Source organism: Mytilus californianus, unplaced genomic scaffold (assembly GCF_021869535.1).
Source record: "Mytilus californianus isolate M0D057914Y unplaced genomic scaffold, xbMytCali1.0.p SCAF_11, whole genome shotgun sequence".
Lineage (NCBI taxonomy): Eukaryota > Metazoa > Mollusca > Bivalvia > Mytilida > Mytilidae > Mytilus > Mytilus californianus.
The window spans coordinates 57,708,254-57,733,658 of record NW_026262593.1 but is presented as its reverse complement, the minus strand read 5'-3'; the positions used below and the strand labels follow the sequence as shown (position 1 = coordinate 57,733,658).

Below are 25,405 nucleotides of genomic sequence, written 5' to 3'. Positions count from 1 at the left end.
AAAACGTACAGGCCACGATTACTTTTATGGATACATGCAATTGGACATAGTAGTTTGCTTTTCATGGTGATTCAGCTAGGTAATGGCGAAAACTAAAAATTTTAGATTAACTGTGAATTTATTATTATTCATTGGATAATAATATCGTGGATTTCGTTGGTCAACCACGCATTTTAATGTTAAATGAAGTAAACATTTTCGACAGGCTTATCTGCAAACTTTGGCAAAACCACGAAATCTCATATCCTCAAACCATGATAATTGGTACCCATGAAAATAAATGAATGTACAGTATACAAAATTCCAGTAAACTTTTATGCAAAAACCCAGTATTTTGTGAATATAATTGTGTATAATGATCGTGTACATTGCAATTGATAAACTGTAATTACATAACATAATCGGTATCGATATTCATTGGTCACAAACACAACAAAGGAGTAAGTTCGGTAACTGCCATATTTAGCCCCGGCAAACCTCAGCAGATTCCACTACCCTACTTATTTTAGATTGATAGGTCTGCCGAAGTGTTCCGAATGCTTAAATATTAATTCTATTATTTTCAAATAAAAAAAACTTGAAGTTGATGAAAAGACATGTACGAGAGTGAAATAAAACTATTTTTGTCAAACTTTTCAAATTAAGCGTTGACATCCATACCTCAAATAGACCAAATGTAAATATTTGGTGATAATTGACAAAAACGTATGGATTTCTACTACATTTAGACCTAGGAAACATACAGTGCAGTCTTCGACAAAATAAAACTCGTTAGATATGTCAGTTTTTAACAAACATTATGTCAAATGATCTTTTTGTCGACGCAAGCGCTCTACGTTTTCAGTCCAAAAAATTAACGAAAAAAAGCTTGCTATTTTGCAATAGATTTAGAACCTTGTTTATTGCTTGTTTATGTACAGTGCTGTTTCTAATGACTCAATGTATATGCTATGCTTTCAATTTTGGTTTTTGTATATGATATAATTCGTGCTCTTTTGTCATTTTTTTATAATGCTGCTTGCTTTTACGGTTTTGTTATTTATTTCCTTGTGTGCATGTATATAGATGTTTTTATGGTCGGTTGTAGGAGATCCTTAGAGTTCATATTACTTTTAGTTTTGAATATATGTGCAACACACAAAATAATTATTTTTTTTATTTACTTAACTTATTTGTAATCAATGTTAAAATATTCAAAAGGCAAACAATTCCCGGAAATGAGCCTCTCTATATAACTATAACGCGAACAGTATTTTTTTGGAAAGGTTTTTTTAAGATATCCCAGAGGCATAATTATGATGAAGTATGCAAAAGCTGCATATAGGTATCCCGACTAGAAAATAATTTGTACTATAGACAATCTTTTAAGTTTAAAGCAGCACGAGTGTTGAACTCTTTTTCAAATGAAGCGTTGAGTCATGATTTCATTTGACCAGTTTAAAAATTTCAATAAAATGTAATTGCAATGCACGCACATTTGAACATGTCTGCCTCACATCTGGTATCGTTCTTGCTTCCTGCTAATTTAAAAGTGTTTGGTTTGTAAATGTTTTTTTCTTTCTTTTTTGCTGGATGTTAGATTTTGCTGCTATTACTGACAGTTTGGTGATCTTTTGTCTTTTCATTTAGTGCCTACTATTTTTTTCTTTTAAAATCATGTTTCAGATTGCTGAGTTCATTTGCTCTGCTTTTTAGTCTTTTTATGGGACGACTATAATAAAAACCTACGTACTTATTTATATGGTTACCTACTTATTTGTTATAAATCTTAAAATATTCAAATGACAAGCAATTCTTGGAAATATTCCTTGACCCCATAGTTATACCAAGAAAAGTATTTTCGTGGTAATGTTTTGTTAAGATAGCCTAGAGGAATTTTTCTTTTAAAATAATTCCGTAAACATTTATGTGATACATTTTTTTAAATAGACCAACAGGGAAAACGTTACATCAAAATAAGGAAGATATCTAAACTATTTCACTTCTCGAGCTGTTGCATGCAGGTAAGTTTATTATTACATTGCACATGCTCTTTGCATATGGTCAAAGATGAAATTGAAAATACTAAGGATGTTCTACCCAAGGAATATATTACATTAGCTGTATTTGGCAAAACCTGTCGGAATTTTCGGTCCTCGATGCTTTTCAACTTCGTACTTTATTTGGCTTATTTAACCTTTTTGATATTAGGGACACGTATGAGTCTATTGTTGACGAAAAGCGCGTCTGGCGTACAAATGTTTAAGCCTGGTATCTATGATGAGTTTATTTAAAACAATGGGTTCATGCCACTGCAGGACGAGGTTTTCTCTAAAGGGTATCACCAGCCCAGTAGTCAACACTTTAAATTATCATTGATACGGTCATAATTGTAAAAAAAACTGTTGGCAAGACTTAAAAATGATTACAAATAGTTAAAATGTTGTATCACGAAATAAATGACCTTAGCTGTAGTTGGCAACATCTTTCGGAATTGTCGGTCCTCAATGTTCTCCAACTTCGATTTTGTTTTTTGCCTTTTAACCTTTGTTTTATTCGAGCGTCACTGATGAGTATTTTGTAGACGACACATTTATTTCTAATTACACGGATTATATGTTTTTGAACTATTTTTTACATTTGATTAAATCATATGTTTTATTCCGCGTCAGCGAAACATTTGTATGAGCTGATTATAATTTGCCGTAGGCTCTAATTTGGCAGGAGAACTTTAAGTTTGCAGGACTTAAGTCCAGCACAATCAATATAGGTCACTATCGATGAACATATAAATAGGGACACTTAATGCGTTACAAGGGCACCATGTGTTACTCATTTCGTTTGGGCATGTAATAATGGATTTCATCCATTTTGTACTTGTCAGAAAATTGTTACCTGATTTCTCATGCAGCTCTGAATAAAACGGGTGAATTGACAGCGCTCTAGTCGGGTGAACGATTCGTTTGTTTATCCGGGTGAAAATTCTTTTTGGATACACGTTTAGTGTGAAAATGTTTTGTTTTTGTCGCTCGACGTTAGTCGTCTCAGGTACAAAGTGAGCACAATGTAACCATGGACTGGGCCTGCGCTGAATATGCCGATACGTAGATAAATTGAGGAGCAGGTATACTTCAATTAATTATTGTTTGACATGGGATGGGCCAGCGCTCAAAATGTCGCGCATTTAGAGTAATTTCGAAGTAACACATTAATTCCTCTTCGAGTTTTGTTTCGAACTCTTGTCAATGCTATCTTTCAAATGGTTCACTTTGTAATTAAATTTACATTTTTTAGGTTTCATTCTATACTCTACAAAGTATGTTTCTGTTTGATATATTCTGAGGTGGCTCGTAACTTTCTCCTCAACTGTTATACAAAGAACAGGGTAAAGTTCTTTATTGTCAGAGTACTATATCTACACTCCGTTATCAGCGCTAGACCCACGAATTTAATATCCTATTTTTGAGATATGTGTTTTGATAATTAATAAAAAAATGTAATCATTTAAAAACACACAAGCTATTAGCATGTTGCCCATGACAGCAATGTTTATTCATTTTGTATTGTGTTTTATTTTATTTGTTGGATGTAACTCTTTGATAACATATTTTTACGTTTAGAGGACGTGTTTTTCAACAAACAACAGCATTCCCACGTGAACCAACTGTGATTCTCTTCCTGTGGATTGTTCCTTTATCGATATGAGGCTGACTTCATACAGGAACCATTAAGGAAGAAATAAAAGAATTTAGCAGTATCCTTTAACTTCCCTTTCCTCTGTAGAGATGATGCGCTCCTACTAAATATATCAAAATTTGTTGACTATGTTGAACGCATTTATCCCATCGAACTTGTGATAAAGGATACAACATATACGTCTGCATCATATCTTGACTTACATCTAGAAATTGACAATGATGGTCGGTTGAAAACAAAACTTTACGACAAAAGAGATGTTTTCAGCTTCCCAATTGTGAACCTTCCATTTTCTTAGTCTTTAGATTTCTATGTTATGTTTTGTGTACTATTGTTTATATATTGGTCAATTTTTTATTTTAATCATGCCGTTGTGATTTTGTTTTCGGCTAATGAGTTTTATGTCCCTTTGGTATCTTTTGCCTCTCTTTTGAAAGAAGTCTTGATATTTGCACATACCGAATTTGATTGCTTTTATTGAGACGTCAAGTAGTTGATCTTAATTGAAATAACTTCATTGCTCGTTCTGTATTAACTACGGCTGTTTTATTTTGCAGCAAGAAAAACACCCAATTCATTATCAGATAGAGGGGCCTAGATGTCCAAAAGGTCTAAACACCAACAATAAATCAATCAATCATCTTATCTGATAGACAAGTTATCACTCTTTGAACTCTTTATTTATATAAACACGACACATTAATAACCATATGAACAGACCCTTAATTGAATCTCAAGAACGGAAAAGAGATGAAATGACAAGAGCTATTTTTTTTACCACTAAAACTGCACATTATTTTAAAATCCTTCAATCTCTTCGAAGTTATGATGAATAGATTCATTGACGGATTAAAAGGACATTAGCTAGGATTAAGACTAAAAAATAGATTTTTTTTTTATTTAAACATGTATAAAAGCGGAATACTGAAATAAGATTTTGCTATTAGCTGTCAATTTGGTTCCATTTTGTCAAAATAAGCTCAAAGACATCGCAAATGTGTTTTTGGCTTGCAAGTTAATAATACAAACTCATTTGAATCCATTTTCATTCAACCTTCAATATGAACAAAGGTTTCGCATATGCTACCATGTTCAATTATAAAAAAGAAAAGAATGTCAAAGAGAGGCGAAAGATGCCAAAGGGACATACAAACTTATAAGTCGAAAATAAACTGACAACGCCATGGCTAAAAATAAAAGGGACCAACAGACAAACAACAGTACACAAAACACAACATAGAAAACTAAAGACTGAGCAACACGAACCATACCAAAACCTAACGGTGATCTCAAGTAATCAACCTAGAAAATTAAAACAAGAGAGCCACTAAGAAAAAGCATATTGCTGACTGATTTGTCCCTTAAATAAAACATTCAAATAATCGATGGTTAACATTTGTTTAATATTGAATGAAATCGTAAAGACCTGGACAAATCGTCATCACACATTGCAAATGCTTATATGTGTATTTGAATTATGTTTATCTTTATACCAGGTCGTAAGACCATCAGCTGTTTTCCGAGGTCATATCTATTGTTAATTATATGACATCTTGTCTAAAATAAGCACAAATTATGATACATTATAACCAGTTAATGCATTGATTATTGTTTTGTTTGGAATTTCAGTAATTTCGATATACGTTTTAGAATGTTATTAATCAGTTATTAGAATTATGTCAAATCGGTGATAATTAATCGGAAAAGCTAATGCCCCTTTAATAGAAAATATCGTCTAACTATTACAATGCAGAAATGTCCTTTAACATGATTATAAGTCTTATGTTACTTCTTTGATATATATCAATTATCTTTTTAATGTTTCTTTACTGAAATATACATCCGTGCGCTCCACAGACAGTCGTAAAGTAAACAATCATATCATAACCACATCACAGCTTAAGGCCTCTTCTGAACATTTAAAGGTACCTGGTATGTATTGGTTACCTAAACTACACACAAAACTAGTAAAATGACGTTTCATCTCGGCCTCTAGTTAGTGTTCTACAACTAATCTTTCAGTGCTTTTAACTAGTACCTTAACTACTATCAAAGAACTTATCATTAAATTTTATAATAAAACATATGAGAATAGTGGAATTAACTACTTTTGGAGTGTAAAAAAAAATTCTTTGGATGCTTTAGATAAATTATGTGTGATGGTCCTTCTGATTCTGTTGACAGTTTTGACTTTTAAACTCTTTAAACTACACTGCCACACAATTTTATCAAACAAAAGTTTTCCTATTTAAATAAATTTACTTGTACTGTTATGAATCACAGTTTATGACCAAACTCGGTAAAGACCCGTCTAAATTGCATTTAATTGATAAATTCAACAACACTTACCGTTATCGTGATTTTTCGTTAAATAATCAAGAATATTTAAGTATACTGCCGATATTTACCCTAAGGAACTTACTTTAAATACATCAAATATAAACGTTAATAACTGTCCTTTACTAGATTTAGATATATTTCAGTTTTACACGGGAAACTCGACACTAAAATTTACGACAAAAGGGACGATTTTTCGTTCCCTATTTTTAATTTTGCTTTTATGGACGGTGATGTTCCTTTGTCACCATCTTACAATATTTATATATTACAACTCGTTCTCCATGCCCTTATCTGTTGTGACGTTTTGGATTTCAATGAACGTAATCTTTGTATTACTGGTAAATTATTAAGTCAGGGATTTCGTTTCCACAAATTACTTCAAACCTTTACTAAATTCTACCATAGATATAAATATTTGGTTTGGAAGTTTTGTTGTACCTATAAAAAACTTATTTCAAACGGGATAGCACATCCTAATTTTTACGGAGATGTTATTTATTGAGCCCGGAAATTTATATACGATCCGGGTAAACTTATCGATCCTTTTAAAAGTTTAACATTTCAACACTGTAATTAGATCCTTGAATATTGTTTTTGTTGGTATTGATATTGATTTTGTTATCAGCAAATTAAAATAAAATTAAATATTATTTTTGAATACATATGCACATTCATGGCTCTACAATCTGTTGATACCTGTATCTTGGCATTGCACAAGGTCATGTTTTTCTCTGACTGTTAATGACGTCTTTACACTAAATCCATTGGATGATGAATGTGTACTGATTGATATTTTAGTCTTAGATGCATGATTTTTTTTATAAGCTGTTATTGGCTTTGAACTAGCTGTCAGTAACTGCGAGTACTCTCAGATCTGTACTTAGTGTTTTTTGTTGTGAGGGTGTATAAGTACCCTGCCACTTCCACTCTGTGTTTTTCTTAGATGTATTTCTATATGTATCCATCTGATGAGTTAAGCCTTTTTCAACTGATTTTTATAGTTTGTTCTTATGTTGTATTGTTACATCACTGTCCAAGGTTAGGGGAGGGTTGGCGCCATCAAACTAGTATGTGCCTGTCCCAAGTCAGGAGCCTGTCATTCAGTGGTTGTCGTTTGATTGCTGTGTATCATATTTGTTTTTCGTTCATTATTTTGTACATAAATTAGGCCGTTAGTTTTCTCGTTTGAATTGTTTTACATTTGTCATTTCGGGGCACTTAATAACTGACTATGCGGTATGGGTTCAAACCAGGTTCGACCCACCTTTTTTTCTTAAAATGTCCTGAACCAAGTCAGGAATATGGCAGTTGTTATCAAATAGTCCGTTTCTAAGTATGTTGGAGTTTGTTTGTTTTGCAGTTCAATTTTTATCTGTTGTTTCGTTGTTTTCCTCTTATAGTTGATGTGTTTCCCTCGGTTTTAGTTTGTAACCCGGATTCGTTTTCGCTTAATCGATTTATGATATGACTATTGAACAGCGGTATACTACTGTTGCCTTTTTTTTCTCATTGTTGAAGGCCGTACGGTGACCTATAGTTGTTAATTTCTGTGTCATATGGTTTCATTTGGAGAGGTGTCTCATTGGCTATCATACCACATCTTCTTATTTTAATATAATTGTTGTTTGAGAGACTGCAGGCACATTTACAGCTGTTTGTATTGCATATATAACTATTAAAGATCTTTGGTGCAGATCACATCTATGAGGCACGTTTTGCCAACTATTATCTTCTCTGTAAATCCTAATCCAGACCCTAATGTACAGCTTGCGTGATTACAAGGCATGGCGTAGCTAGCAAATGATGAAGTGTACTAAAACATTTGAAACAAGCCGGACGAGGTCGCCATAATTAATTGGCGATTCCGTTTATCTTAGAGTGATGATTTTATACGGCAGGAGATTTGGGGGCTACAGAAGCTCAGATCGGTTAATATGCACCACTGTCCCGTGTTAGGGAAAGAGTTGGCGCCTTGAAATACATTTAACGCCGCCACATTATTTATGTGCCTGTCCCAAGTCTGGAGCCTGTAGTTCAGTGGTTGTCGCTGGTTCATGTCTGTCATATTTGTTTTTCGTAAATTGTTTTGTTATAAATTAGGACGTTAGTTTTCTCAATTGAATAGTTTCATATTTTTCATTTAGGGTCCTTTTATAGACAACTATACGATACGTTGAATACGAAGGCTGTACGGTTGCAAATAATAGCTTACATCCACTTCATTTGAACTTTGGTGGATAGTTGTCTCATTGGCAATCATACCACATCTCCATATTTTTATAGTTCTTACTTAAAGCCAATTCCGATTGCTTTTGAATATTTTTTTTTATCTCAAACTGATGAAAGGTCTGCTTATTTGTTCATATACAAATAGATAAAACGTAAAATTTCAAAAAATTGACTGGCACTGCAGAATGAGGGTATGTAAGGTAGGAAAAGTTTGCCTTGCAACAGGCCAAATAGGAACCACTTACACTTTTAATGTTCCCATTTCGATCTGACGTTCTATGTTTATTAAACCACATGAAATATTATCTTCAGCAGAAAACATTTCTTTGTCAGACAGTAGTGGTTAAGTAACAAATACAGACTAGAATGATAATAGAGAGTAAGTGGCGGAAATATGAGGTTCCCATTAAAATCAATCTGAATAATAGTAAGTTAAAAAGTAAGAGGATACAAACATTGAACAAAAACATCTATATGCATAATAATCCAATAAAAAATACTGATTAATTACACCCAATATCACTAGAGTTAGTTAGTTAAACATTCGAAATTTAATTCTATTAATCTTAAAATTGCTAACAAGACGTCAGAGGAAAGCTCGCGTCTTATAAAAAATGCCCAAAATTTAAAAGTCAATGATTACTGGCAATCATACCACTTCTCATATCTATATTAATCCAGATCCGTTTAGATAAAGATATTATTATTATTATTATTATCACTATTATGACTGTTGCTCTCTCGCTCTGATTCGCAACCACTCTCCCTCTATTATGTCATTCGTAGTGTGTCACACCCACACTCGCTCTTTCTTCTCTCGCTCGCACTCTCCCGCTCTCCTCCCTCGCTCACATTCTCTTCTCTCGCTCGCTCGCTCGCACTCTCCTCTCTCGCGCACATCCCCCGCTCACCCTTTTCTATCTTGCTCAGTCACATTCTCAACTTCTCTCTTGCTCACTCGCTCCTCTCTTGCCCACACTTGAAGAGTGAAGAGAAGAGAAGAAAAGTGAGAAGAGAAGAGAGAGAGAGCGAGTGAGACAGAGTGAGCGAGATAGAGGTCTTTCCAAATAAATTCTTATTGGCTATGTGAAACCAATAAAGAATATACACTAGTGTTTTCGTGCATGGCTGTGGCAATAGGTTGTACTCCGTCAGGTCTATGAATAAAGCCCATGGGGGGGGGGGGGGGGGGGGGGGGTAATCACGCCTACCAGTACATGGAAAGGGCGGCTCTCAAACTTTCAGTTAACTTTATTAGGTATGATCACAATACAAAATGTCGAAGTGGAACTTTTTATTTCAATAGAAATAATGTACGATTTGGTATTTAAAATTTTTATTTCTTGCATTTAAAGTTTTACAAAGGAGTCATATTTATTTTGCTTTCATTTGATTTTGGTAGTTGATCCTTCTATTGATTTTTTCTGTTTAATTAAATATAAAATATTTTAATTTTTGAGCATTTCTAAATTTTAGGAATGAGCATATTCAAGGGTAGTAACTTCAATGGTTTTATATTTGTAACTCAAATGAACAAAACACGTGTTTACCAATCTGTTCACGTGAAGTCCGCGAAGTAAAAAAAAAAAAAAAAACCCATGCAGACACGCTTATATCTTTTCTCTTACTGTATCTGAGGAGCAATTTAATTCTTTTACATAGAAAGCAAGAAATTATTAGAAAAAAATACATGAAAAATTTTCCTAACAGTACTTGGAGAAGTAATTTAAATTTACATTCATTTTGTAGCTGTGAATTTTCCTTTATTTTGACGGGTAGGGGAGGGTGAGATTTATTTATGTTTATGTGCGGTTCTAAATTTTTAGAATGCAATTTTTCTGTCGAAAAGGGGGTAGGGTCGAATTATCCGTTCTCTGAAAATCTTGGTATCAAATTGAGCTTTAAAATTATACTTCGTCTTGTATAATCTTGAAAAAAAGTTTTTGTTAAAGTCGAAGCAAATTGTTTGTCTAAAGAAAGAGCCCCCCCTTCTTAAAAAGGATGAATGGTCTGCACGATTACGTAATCACAGACAAATGCTATAGGCGGGTTTGAATGGGTGGAGGGAATGGGTTTTCTTTTCTAAATTATTTTATATTTTATGTCATTTTTTCTTTATTCATTTAAAAAATATGTCTAATCTATACAATTTTCACATTAGTGTCTTTATATGTTATGTATGAATTTTGCATATTTATTATTGAACAGTGATGGAATACTGTGCATAGTCGTAGATGCATGATTTTTTTTATTCGTTGTTATTGGCTTTGAACTAGCTGTCAGTAACTGCGAGTACTCTCAGATCTGTACTTCGTGTCTTTTTGTTGTGTATAAGTATCCTGCCACGTCCACTGTTTTTCTTTGAAGTATTTCTATTTGTATCTATCTGATGAGTTAAGCCTTTTTCAACTGATTTGTATAGTTTGATATTATGTTGTACACCACTGTCACAGTTTAGGGGAGGGTTGGTGCCTTCAAACTAGTTTTACCCCGTCATGTTCTGTATGTGCCTATCCCAAGTCAGGAGATTGTAATTCAGTGGTTGTCGATTGTTGCTGTGTTTCATATTTGTTTTTCGTTCATTATTTTGTACATAAATTAGGCCGTTAGTTTTCTCGTTTGAATTGTTTTACATTTGTCATTTCGGGGCCTTTTATAGCTGACTATGCGGTATGGGTTTTGGTCATTGTTGAAGGCCGTTATTCACCCATAGTTGTTAGTTTCTGTGTCATATGGTCTCTTGTGGAGGGTTTTCTCATTGGGAATCATATCACATCTTCTTATTTTTATATGTAAGGTTCACCATTTCTACTGCTTTTTATTATGTAAAATATTAAACATCTACTAGTCTTCGAGAATACGGTTGGCCTACAGTTTTGATTTTGCCTGTCCGTCTGTCTGTCACATTTGTTTTTGTATACGCAAAAATGCCGAAAATATTGGAAGGATACCAACACAACTGTTCACAGTATACGTAGTTGTATATCATGCAGATGTAAATATTTTGTTTGTACAAATAGGCAATTTGTTTTGGAAAGACAATTAGTTGTTACAAAATCACTTATTTTGAGAAATTGCCTCTTTAAAAGTATTTGTAAGACACCTATGAAATATTGCACCTTTGCATATTTGCATATTTGTAGATGTGAAATCCTTTCCATTTTTTAGAAAATTGTATAATTCATTGTGGTGAAAAAAATAGGTTTTTTTTGTAAAAACATCACAAATTTTGAGAAGCAACTTGATACATTTATTTCTAGATAAGGGGAGATTGGGAGAGGAGCATTTAAACAAAGCTTTAGTGGAACATAACAAAATTGAAAATTGAGAAACATTGTTGTATGCTAGGATTTCAATAAAATTGAAATATGGGTATAATTTGAATTCAAAATTGATTCCCAGTAATAAAAATTTAGTAAACGTTAAGTTTTTGGTTGAACAATTGCAATTATTATTGCTATACACCTGTAAATACATATATTTTGGCTTTGCATTAGATCATGTTATTTTCTTTGACCCTGTACACTAAATGTATTGGATGTAAGATGTGTACAATTTATGTCAAAGTTACTTAAATTAGACAGAAAATTGAGTAGAAAAATGGTTTTCGGTTGCTAAACAACATTTTTCATATGAGATTGAAACCAAAATTGGAAATATGGTTACATTTAATGAGATGAAGATCTCATTTTATTATGACATCCAAGATCAGGATAAAACTACGCCGTCAGGTCGTTATAAGCTTTTGTTCTTTATATTGGGGCTCACTCACTAAAGGTAAAGTAATATTTAGAAAGAAAAAAAAAATTTTGTTGCAATATGTCGGATATATTTCCTTCTTATAGGTTGCACATCTGTAAATATAGACAATGCAATTTCCCATAAGAACTCCCTTTACGACTAAAACTGTGCCACTTTTACTATGAAGTTTCGTAAAAAATTATATCCTAGAATGGAAAGTAGATATGCACAACTATTTTATTCAAAGGTCAAAACATAGGACTGTGCGGCATATTTTCAACATTTATATGCCCCGAACTTCTAAGACTTTAAACTTATACTAAAATTCTGTACTACCCATCCCTTCATTTTGGGTCTTCCTTAGAATTCAATATCGCCGCTATCCATGTATAATTATACTGGTAACATTCCCAAATTATGTCTCTATGAGATGAAACATAGAGATCATACCTGGGAACAAGTACGTAAACAAAACAAAATATCTATGAATATTATATATCTCCCCAAAAGAGGCGTGGTTTGTCAAACAGCTGTATTTACGATGTGCAACCTATAGAAGGGTTAAGCAGTATTATTTGCTAGTTTTACGCTTTATTAATTTCTATATAACAATATTGAGCTGACTTTACATTAGTTAGAGGTAACAAATTTAAAAGAAGCAAACAGGATTGGCTTTAGGCTAGACTTTTTTCAAAGATAATAAATAAATAACGAAATGTTTTTTTTTCAGGATGCTGGCTCTTCAATGTTCGTTAAAAGTTTTGGTCATCATTTTGACCATCCATATGCATGCTGGGATATTATTACCGAGTAGGTAGCATAACTTTTTTATCAGTTATATGGAATGTATTTTGTTTAAGGTAAATATAGCAAATTTAATGAGAAAAATTTGACTGGGTGAGTATCGCATTTATAAGAACTCGCAAATGATATCTGAAACATTTATCTGTATGCAGTTTTTCCAGAAATAGCAATAATTCTTCTCAAATTTTGGCTGTTCATGTCAAAATCGCAATACAAAATGCTCGCAATAATTTCTAAATTCACTGTTTACGGTAGATTTCTCTGATATATTCCTGATAAAAGTTTATAGTTTTATAGATGAAACGATGCAGGATTGTCTTGCATATGTTTTTTGTTAGAAATATGGAGCTAACTATCAATCATGTGTATAAAAATTACACTTCGTAAAGAAAATTAATAGACAAAAAAAGATGTATTTTTCTTGCAAAAAACTATCAAGATCGATCATTTTTAGACTTTGGACTACTCAATCTTATTTTCTAGATATTTGACAAATGATATTAAAAACTCGTAGATTTGTGGTAACATTCTACTAAATCAAACCTCAAATTGAACGTTAATGTGGAAACGTAACCAAACTTTCCAAAATCACAGTTTTTTTGGTTGGTGTTTGATTTATTTCTGTAGCATGTTTGTTTAGGATAAGATAAAATGTTTTGAGCTGGGAAATACGCACCCCAACAAAAAAAACCTGGGTAATCTCGGGTGCTTTACGAGGGTAAGTAGATTCTGCTCAAAAGTTGGCACTCGTACATAATAGTGTCAGAACATATTGTAATTAACTTTGGTAGGAAAAGGGGGAACAGCGTTGACTGTATATAATATATTCGGTTTTTAATCTATGATGTTTTATTAAGAATATCTCACGTGTAAAAAATTTTGGAACACACATTATTTACTTTTTCATCTATTCACTTTTAACAGATAGCTAATTAAACTTTCAGCAATTTCTGACAAGTGCCTGGCCTGTATTTGTCACGTAAGTATAAACATTATACCAGGTGAACTTCGACAGATTAATATTTATATTAAACCTTATTTGTCGACTGACATGCTGCCAAAAAATGACTTGACATTGAATCAATGATAATGATATTAGATCACAATAATAATGATGTCCTGTATGTTAAATCTATTTTCATTGGTCGATGGCATGGCAACCAAACAGTTTGTACGTCTGAAACTCTGTCCACAATGCCACTAGTTTGAATTCCTGCACATGCGTGATAGTTATGGAAGCGTCAAGAAGATATCTTATCTGAACATAATATTGAAGGGATAAATTCAGTAAAAAATCTCCCATTGACTTCAATGCAAACCTATTACTGGATTTAAATTTATACCTGGCTTACCTTTAAAAGATCAGAAGCGTTCATATATTATCCATTAAAGTACAAAAATAGACCCATCTTTTGCAACAATCAAAACAAGGGTCATGTGGGATTTATGGGCCATTTACATGGCCTTTTTTCCAAACATTGTAAATTCGCACTAAATTCCTACACTGACCCCCGTTAATTTTCAACCCTGTAGTAAAATAAATAAGTGTATTCAGCATTGATTTTTTTAACCATAGTTTTGATCGATCTTGCAAACATTATCTACCAATTAGTGGAGCACAGGACTTATGTGTTATCCAGAAAGCTCTCCTCCTAAATTAGAGTCCTCAATGATGTTTATCTATTCATTGATTTAACCCCGAATGCGTTTTATCAGAATGATAAGTAATATTTTAGTTATTTTTTCGGAGGTAATTTATGTATTATTTCAACCTTTCATTCAAACTTAGCATAAAGTCATTTGGTCGCGAATTACTTTGTAAGTCAGCCGAGATCAAAATAACTTTCATAACAATAAATGATAAAAAGGGAAGAAACAACACAAGAGTAATATAACTGGAATTGACGGTTCTTTCTCTTAAAATTCGTATTATCAGTTGAAATATAACTCTTAAAAAATTGATACAAGATTTAAATAAAATTTTAATATAAAAATGAGGAGATGTGGTACGATTGGCAATGAGACAACTATCAACCAGAGTTAAAATGAAGTGGTAGTAATCAATTACAGTCCACCGTACGGCTTTCAACAATGAGAAAAACCCTTACCGTACAGTCGGCTCATTCCAGCAGCCTTCATTATATCCAGTCTGGTTTCTTTTTTACTGTTGTTTAAAGTATAATGCCTTTTGCTATATTGCAACTACTGGTAAAGAGATTTTTAAATTGGTTTTACCTAAGCACACGACAGAACTACATTTCGCAGAACCAGTTTACTTCGCATGCCAATCGAAAACGGAAAAATCATCACTTATAGTTTATTATAACTAATAAATATTCGAATTACTTCTAGTATTTTTGAATATTACGCATTGTGTGTTCACAAACATCATTTGAATTTAAGGTAGAATCAAGATGTAATAGAAACATAGGATGCCGTTTGGATGTCGGCTCGGACTCCTGTGGACCACTTCAGATAAAAGAAACGTTCTGGATAGACTGTCATCGACCAGGCGGTGGTAAGTGTAGACATACGCTAAGGAAACCAGTTACCAGTTGGTTAGTGTACACACTTCTTTTTTATCACTTTTCATGAATTGATATATAGTTAATAACTTTGTTTAACACTAAAATGCAGAAAATATTTCTTATTGGTAATTGTTTTTTTTTATTATCATATAACAACTTAATCGGCGATTGAAATTTGAAAAAAAAATAATGAACATAGTATAAATTGACATTGGATTAGATCACAAAAATTCAATGGCATCTGTTTAATTATATTTCACTGGTCGACGTCAGGGCAACCATATAGTTAATACGTGCATTTATCCATTCTAATACGTTTGGAGTATGATTTTATCATGCACAGGCGTAATAATTTTGTATGTACAAGGAGATATATTATCAGTATATAAGTTTGGGTGCACTTCATTTGAATTATATGAAATAGTTATTGTTGCGAGTACAGCTGCCCTTGATTTTCAGTCTGCAGGTGCTACCTATTTCTTTTCAGTACTAAGGGTAACAACAGAAGAAAAAATATCGGTTAGTTCCGTACACGTAACTAATAGACTTAATATGTGTATACGTATACAATATTAGGTCAATGTCATTTGTATGAGTATTAGAAACTAGGGACGGGCGAGGTTTAACAAATCTTAAGGCACCCCAAGTTGTGAAGAAAATTGACGTGATATGAAATCGACATTGCAAGAAATTTCGCCTTTTAACTATATTTGGAACACAAAGATAACAGGAAGTGTTCTAACTGCACTATAAACTCGATTTAATGGACTTTACATAGGTCCTCGAGGGTATATATATATCATCTGCATATACGCGCCCGTTAGACAGTGCGTCGATACGGGTTATATATAAAGGATTCATTTTCATTCAACACTTTTAATAGGTTAACCAGTATGTAATTATAAATAAGGCTGCAACTGGATATTAGGCTATTCTGATTAATTCTTTGTACTTTTTGTGTTCCTAAAAGTTAAAAGCATTTCTGTATTCTTTAGTTTTTAGGTAATTTTTTTCTATTTTTTATAATTTTGCCCAGGAATTTCTTGACTTTATTTTTTAACCCATTATCTGAAGAATCAGCCTATTCTTATCTATATAGCTAGCCATAAAACCAAGTTAAACCAACCCTTTTCTTTGGAAAATGCCTGTACCAAGTTAAACCCACCATATTCTTTGGAAAATCCTGTACCAAGTCAGGAATATGGCAGTTGTTTTTCACTTTGATTGATAGCGTTTGATTTTTTTTAGTTTTTATGACTTCCCCTTTTTGAATTTGCCTTGGAGTTCGGTATTTCTGTTATACTTTTTCAGTATATCATATCTAGATTCTCATTGAGATTGCCATAGAAATACGTATCATGTGCGCTGAAATCCGAATCGTGCGGAAACATTATTATTTTAGAACTAAATAGATATTTAATTTTCTTATTTATAATAAACTAAATTTGCATCTAACTTTTACAGGTTATAGACAGTGTGCGAACGACTACAATTGTGCAAAGGGGTGTACACATGCTTTCATGAGACGCTACGGGGGCCAGACATGTGGCAAGACTTGTGAAGATTACGCACGCATGCACAATGGAGGTCCAACTGGCTGTAGGAAAAGTTCAACTAATTCGTACTGGAAAAAAATCAAAGCAGCAGGCTGCAACAGACATAGCTAAATTTAAAATCATACATAAACTCGCTTGCAATCTGTAAGTCTTTTTCGCATTTTTTATGATTGATTTAGTATACAGAAATGAAGCAAAATATGTATTTTTAAATAATTTTCCTCTTCTTTTATATTGTTTTCCTTTTCTCATTAAATATTATCTAACAATTTTTGTCTTAAGTTAATTTGATAGAGTTTGAAAACAAGACCCCTTTGCACACCAATTTCATTCCATTGTACATACAAGTAAGTAAATTGACAATGAGACAACCTTCCACCAGAAGCCAAATAACGTGGATGTCAGCAACTATTGGTCATCATACAACATTCAAGAATACAAACACCCAAACACATACCGTAGGCTATAAAAGTCCCCGTTACGACAAACTGTGACAACATCATCGGCGTAAAACATTAAACGAAAAACAAATATGACAGACAGCAACAAACAAAAAAATACATTTACCGAATAACAGGTTCCTTGCTAAGAACAGGCAAATGATGTAGTGAGTTTTAACGTTATTGTGTCTTATTGGCAATCATACCAAATCTTCTTATCTTATATTAAAATTCGTTGGATGCGTGTGCCTGTCCTGGGTCAGGAGCCTTTAAGTCAGTGGTTGTCATGTGTTCTGACTATCATATTTGTGTTACTTTTTTTTGTACATGATTCATGTCTTTGTCTTTTATAGCATGCTATATGGTATGTGTCTTGCTCATTGTTGAAGGCCATACGGTGACCAAGACTAATATATATGCTTACGTTTACATCATTTGGTGTCTGGGGAAAATTGTCTCGTTGTCGTTGGCAATCATATCACATCTTTTATTTTTATCTATTTCGGTTTTAATTCATTTGTCGTAACACAATTTCTGACAGTAATTTACTAGTTAAACACTTAGAACGTTCAGTTAAATCTGAAACGTAACTTCATACCTTCAGACATAGCCATAGCTAACGAGTTAGAAGATATACACATCGTACGAAGATGGAATCAAAGGTACATCACTGTCTTAAAATTAAAGTTAACAACATGGAACAAAAAATCGTCTCACTTGTTAAAAAATCACTAACCGTATGTCATTATTGTAATACTATGGGCCCAATGAAGACAATAAAGATGTACATTATAGGAACATATAGAAAGGGTGAACATATCAAAGTATGTTGTCAAATTCTTTCCACCAGTATGATGCATTTATTTTGCTTAGTCTTATTGAGAAAAAAAGCAAGCAATATATATTGACCGATAAGCAGTCCATTGCTTTTCTAAAACCAATATTCAAAACTCAACGCCATCATGAGTTGGTTGACCTCCATCCAATGTTGGTTGTTCATTATTACGAGTTGGTTGACAACCATCATAAGTTCGTTGAACGTTGGACGCCAGTGCGAGAAGGTTGATCGTTATGGAATATTGGTTTCACAGATTTTTTTTGGGTCATCATTACATAACCGAATTGCAATTTGATATGTCAATTTGGTAATAGTGGTTTGCTATGCTAGTGAAGTTAAATAGATTTTGCGGAGATTTGGTACGTACATACATAAGGACAAAGTTTGCTTTTCCAGATGGCAAAAGTTAAAATTGAAAAACAAGTTACAGTGAATTCATTTTAATTCGTGGGATACCAATTTAAATGGATTTCGTGGATCAACCACGCATTCAAATTTTCGATGAAGTAAACATTTTCGACAGGCATATATGTAAACTTTGGCAAAACCCCGAAATCTTATATCCTAAAACCACGAAAATTGTTACCAACGAAAATAAATGAATGTACAGTCTTAACAACGTCCTGTAATTCTTATGCAAACACCCCTTTATTTTATAAATGGAATCGTGTTGATAGTGATCGTGTACATCCCAACTAATAGACTTTTATTACATAACATAATTGGTATCGTTATCATTTGTAGCAAAGCCGATAAAGGAGTAAGTTTGGTAACTGCTATATCTAGCCCCGAATATTCAATCGGCAAAACTCGGCAAATTCCGCTACCCTACTGTTTTATATTGTTAGATCTGTCGATGTGTGCCGAATGTCCGAATATTTAGTCCATTGTAAAATATAATTGTATCCACTAAAAAAATTCTACAAGTTGATGAAAAACATGTAAGAAAGTGCATTAGAACTATTTTTTGTCAAACGGTACATATATTATTTGAAATACACTCCTCAAATACGCCAAATATAGAAAGTTTGGTGGAAATTGACAAAATCGTCTTGATTTCTACCATAAACTAGACATAGGAAGCATAGAGCGCAGGCTTAATACTTGAGTCAGATATGCAAGTTTTTTTTACAATCTTACATCGTCGCTAGCCAAGGTTTACGATCTAGTCCCCTTCTCTCCACTCTTGGTGGATTAAGATAAAATTTCGGATCCACGAGGTAATGATTTCCATTGGGCGCAGTTGTAACTGGCTGTATCCAATCAAAAGGCGTCTTTAAGAAGATAACGTGTAAATGTAGAAAATGTAAATAAACAATTGCCATGTGCTGATTGTGCAACAAGTCTTTACCCCCAGAAACATTGGACGATATTTAGTAACAATTTTAAAGTTTTTAATCAACTGATTGGAGACACTGTGTATGTTTCTCGCGCAAATGTTGGAATGTCAACGTATTTTTTTCGGTTTCTGCTTCACGAAATTTGTAAAAACTAGACACAACTATTTTCACGCCTCCGCACGGAAGAGAGTTGAAGTGCTGCCATTGGTCAAGAATGATGTAGTCAGAATGGGCGTGATTTTTATCTAGCCGGTAGATGGCACAGCAATGTAATTACAAATTTGGCTTAATCTGACAAGGGTGGAGAGGAAGGCACTAGATCGTAACTCTTGGCTAGCGAAAATGACAAACATAATGCCAAGGGAACTTTTTTGTCGACGCATGCGATCTATGTTTTCAGTCCTAAAAAAGGCGATTGACCTGTTATCATTGAATTTTCGCGGAAATTCGAACTTTGTGCTATTTCTGACGTCATGAAAAAAAAACCGTTTGTTCGTAAATTTTCAACAAAAAGACCAATGTTCTATCTTGTCAGCGTTATAGCATTGATATATTGTGATATTAATCAATAAATCTTATTTTTTTCGTGTGTGTGTGTGTAATATGCATATGTCTTTGTTTAAAATGTGAATTGTAAGAGATCCTTAGAGCTGGATCGTGATACTTTTAGTTTTTCATAAATTTGCAACTTTAAAGATAATACTAATTTACTTACTTATTTGTAATGATTCTTAAAGAAATTCAATCCGGAAATATGCCTTAAGTACATAATTGTACCGAGAAAAGTATGTTTTTGAAAATAATTTTGTTAAGATATCTTAGATGCATAATTATGACGAGATATGAAAAAACTGCAGAGGTAATCCGACTAAATATTTATTTGTATGATAGGAAGTCTTTCATGTTTAGAGCAGCATGAGTGTTGAAATCACTTTCAGACGGACTTGAGTCACGACTTCATTTGACCAGTTTATAATTATATAAAATACTATAGTAATGCTTTCAACCATTGCTGCCTTACAGCTGGTATCTTTCTTGCGTTGTAAGCTGGAGTTAAAAGTATTTGGTTTGTAAATTGTTTTTTTTTTCTTTCTGGCTGGATTTTGGGTTTTACTGCTATTACTGTCATTTTGATGATCTTTATTCTTTTCGTTTAGTGCCTACTATTTTGACTTTTAAAATCACGATTCTGATTGACGAATTCATATGCTCTGATTTTTATTTTGCTTTTTTGTCTTATGTGCCGACTATGATTAAAATATACATACTTATTTTCATGTTTACTTTTTACTTACCTTTTTGGTATGAATCTTAAAATATTCAAATGACAAGCAATTCCCGGAAATATGCCTTGACCACATTATTATACAGAGAAAAGTATTTTCGTGGTAATGTTTTGTTAAGATAGCCTAGAGGCATTTTTCTGTTTAAAATACATCCGTAAACACTGATGTAATACATTTTTAAAATAGACCAACAGGGAAAACGTTATATCGAAATAAGGAACATATTTAAACTATTTCACTACTCGAAGTGTTGCATGCAGGTAAGTTTATAATTACATCGCACATTCTTTTGCATACGGTCAAAGATGAAATTGAAAATGCTAAGGATGTTCTACCTCAGGAATATATTACCTTAGCTGTATTTGGCAAAACCTGACGGAATATTTGGTCCTCGATGCCTTTCAACTTCGTACTTTATTTGGTCTTTTTGATATGAGCGGAACTTATGAGTCTATTATAGACGAAACGCGCGTCTGGCGTATAAATGTTTAAGCATTGTATCTACATGTATTATGAGTTTTTCTACAAGCACTGGGTTCATGCCCCTGCACCTCCCGAGGATATCACCGGCCCAGTAGTCAGCACTTTTGTGTTGACAAAAATTATCATTGATACGGTCATAATTGAAACTAAATGTTCACAAAACTTTGAATTTTAGAAAAATAGTAAGAATGTTGTACCCAAGGAATAAATTACCATAGCTGTATTTGGTAAAATATTTCGTAAATTATTGGTCTTCAATGCTCTTCAACTTCGTACTTTACTTGGCCTTTTAAACGTTTTTGATTCGAGCGGTACAGATGAGTCTTTTGGTGACGGCACGTTCGTCTGACTTACAAAATTGTAAGCCTGGTATATATAATTGATTTATTTCCTTCTTACCGGATTCGTTCAGAAGAGGCAGTATAAAAATATATAACCAAAAGGACGTATGTCGTCCAGTATCCATTTGTTTTAAAACAATTGTAATCTCTTAATCTACAAGGCTAATCTAAACAATGAACGGAAGTTTTCGTATCATTCAAACCAGAAAACAGCTTTCTGAGGTAGTTCTTTTATATAAATTTTCAAAATTGAAATATCCAAAACTCCATGTCCAAATCTCTTCAAACTTAATAATAAGAAAGTTATGCGCGAGAATTCAACAAACGATCTTTGCATTTCATGATGATAGAGTAACTTGGTTCTAAAAAAATTTAAAACAAATTGAAATAATCTTTGAATTTAAATCTTATTATCCTCTGGAACTAAACAAGCAACATGACCAAGGTCTTCATAGACAGTGTAACGAAAGACAATTTTCATTTCTACTATGAATTTTTAATGGTCATTATTTTACTCTTAGTAACTACATGTAGCGCCTAGAGAACCTCTACAAGATTCATGAATTATCATGTGGTTATCATATGTCTTTACGTGACTAAAACGGCGGCATTTATGTTTTATAAAATACGTTTAAAGCTATCAAAACAATATGAGGTCCGCACAACAACAATCATTAGACAAATTGCTATCTATTATAAAGGTGTGTAAAACGTGAACGTGATAAGTTGTTAAATTTGAGGGTGCTTCCTGTCTTAAGACTAATTTGTTTCGAAAAATGAAAAATTTTTGAAATATGTTTTTCCTGAACGGCAGCTTGAAATTATTGTTCAAACCCTGTATTATTATTTTTTATCAATCAGACAAATAATAAAATTGAGAATGGAAATGAGGAATATAAAGCGATTTTAAGACCAATCGAACAATATCTTTTGGTTATTGACTCTCGTATTCAGTAAGCTTTTCATCTCAACGTCTCAATTACACAGGTAATTGCAATCTAGCTTTTTAAAGCTATAGAATCAATTCTTAACTTGAAGTTTTCACTTAACTTAAATTGTTTGTTCAAACAAAATCGCGTTAATATATCTAATCTATTCTTTTTGGGAAATTTCACCAAAAAACAATAAAGGGGTTATTGTTACATGATTTCCTGACAGACAAAAAGAAGCAGAAATTGAACAGATCCAGTGACTGAGAATTTGACAGAATGTTTTAGAAGAGATCGCCTGTATGATTACCGTTCTTATCATACATTACTTCAAAGGATTTTTACCACATTGACCAGAAGGTTTGAAATAGTAGAAATTTATCTCCTCAACTCTATAGAATACCAATCAGTCTCTGAGAATTGTATCATACATGTATCTTTGTCCATTTGTAAGAACTCTTATGGATATTCATTAATCATCGTTTTCCACGAAATCTAATTTTTTTATTTCATACTCCCAAATATGTCTTAAAAATTCGAGTTTCTAGAGGTAACTAAGAACGTTTATACAATTTATTGTATTCATTATAACTTTATTTTCTTATAAGTTGAGTAAAAACTAGATACAATAGACTTTTTCCAGGTAAAAAAAGACAGTGCAAATGCGAGATGTAGGAAGTCGTCAGCAAACACCGAAGCTTGCTGACAGATATTTAAATTATAAAGTTTTGTTGTTATATTGAAACTTGTTCTCTCTCTGTCGGTGTCGGTGACCGCTGATCAGTTTGTTGAGGGCGATCTTAATTAATAATTGTAAGGCGTCTGGGCTGACTTTGTTGGCTTACTGTATGCTTCATGTTTATAGGAATGACTTTAAAATTCAAAACGAAAATTGGTTATTTGAAATTTGATAGTTCTGTGCACCGTTGAAATTGGGAGGTTGTTGATGAAAAGATAATACATTTTCCTTCAGCTGGGGGCACATCCCTGATACCATTTTGCCTCACTTCCTCTAGAAGTGAACCACGGCCGTGGACCGTTTTTTATTCGGTGAATCCCATTTATTCCATTTTATTTGAAATAATTACATTGCATGTCTGTTTAAAAAGAATTCGTAATTTTGATTGGTAGACAAGGCTTACTACTGCTTATTGATAAATGATATATTTCAATTTTTAATTTTTTTTTAATAAAAATCAATTAATGCGGGGACATATATATAAAACTAAAAAACTTATTTTTCACACCTCTCAGTATATTAGCTAGGAAAAGTTTTTAAAGTCAACTTTTTATATAAATTTTTATACATTTACTTGCTCTACTTTATCCAATTACAAATGTATAAATAATGATACATATATTGCATGCAGACTTGGTTCTGCATATGAATACCTCTTTTATCTGTGCATTCCGTGCAATAATTTTATTTGCTGAAAAGTCCTAGACATTTAGCGATTTTTACTGACCTATCTTGTTCGAAGCGACAAAATTTGTTATCCCCGCTCCCGGGTCTCCATATGTGGCATAAGACATAAAGCACATGAAGCATTGCTTCTTGTGTATGTGGTCAAACATATTTTCCATTCTTTCAAGTTCCAATTGGATCCAATTAAGGATATACCAATTATTCTAATACATTTTTTCAATAGTTTCATGTCTTTATTTAAAAAAAAATCTTTTATATGGAAAAAACTAATGTGACATCTTGTGTGCTGAAAATTCTACGAGGAATTCGACGTAATTTCATTTTTATGCTATGTATCTATATATAAATACATCAACATAAATTAAAGTACTAATTTATGTATTTATTCTGTAATCACTACTGAACATATATATCATGTATATGTTACATAATAGTGAATTTAGTAAAGTTTGTTTCATAAGTAATTTCAATAAACTGATTATAATATTACGTAAAGGTATTTGTATAATAATATTGTAAGCCTTCTTTCTTATTTTTGCCTTAGTAACAGCTATAATAGATGGATCATCATACTTGCTCCTATCAACCTTATCTACTTTAAAAGAAACATGCAACTAGCAGTTAGTATTACAACCACATGTGATGTAAACCTGACGTTACGTAAATTAACATAAGAATATGGATTAAAAGTAATTTGTGTTACCTTAAAGTACATGTCAACATTAGTCTTTTGAACAATGATGTCTGCTTCAGGTAAAGGAACATTTACAGCGAATGGAGCATACGAAATGTTGATAAAGTTTTACTGTACATGCATGTTTGTTAGGTTACTTAAAATATATAATTGAACAGCAACACTGTATGGTACACGTGGTTATTAACCATTGATTCTGACTGTACTATAATCTATGAAGATAAAAATAAGTCAGCAGATAATTGCAGTGTGTCCCTATGCTTTTGTTTAAAATTGAATCGTTTTGTATTGTGCTTAGATAAGAAATTTGATAAGCACAAAAATCGACAGAAACAAAAGTCCTCCTATAAAAATGACACGAAATGCATAAATTGATCCCCGATCATCGCGGCGCGGGGGGCATAGAAATACTGTATGTCCGCGTCCATGCGTCCGTCAATATGTCCATTCATTCGTCCGGTCTTGTAAGCGATGTACAATTATTGTAACACTTTTAAGAAATTTATATAAAAAGATTTTCAGCAATATCTTTAGCTAGGACGAGTTTGAAAATCAGTGCCGAATTACTATTTTTAAATGCTTTAACCCTTTCGAAATATAAATGATAAGGACAATCGCATTCTAAAGCATACATTTCTTGTAGGATTGTTATGGAATATATATCAAGATTTATATTAAGTTAGTAATGTCTTTAACAAATTCGAAATTCAGCGCTGATCAATTGTTCTTACAGAAGTCAGTCCCTTCGAAAGTAA

The 25,405-nt window shown here is 32.7% G+C and overlaps 1 protein-coding gene across 1 annotated transcript in view; it reads left to right on the top strand.

The window, feature by feature from the left end:
- The first annotated feature begins 1,926 nt into the window (after positions 1–1,926).
- Positions 1,927–25,405, top strand: part of LOC127720394 (lysozyme-like) — a 36,720-nt gene continuing 13,241 nt past the window's right edge. Inside the window, exons 1-3 of the mRNA XM_052226980.1 lie at positions 1,927–2,003; positions 12,716–12,795; positions 13,734–13,768. Coding sequence (XP_052082940.1) covers positions 12,717–12,795; positions 13,734–13,768 — 114 coding nt within the window. The 5' untranslated portion in view covers positions 1,927–2,003; position 12,716. The remainder of the gene's footprint in view (positions 2,004–12,715; positions 12,796–13,733; positions 13,769–25,405) is intronic.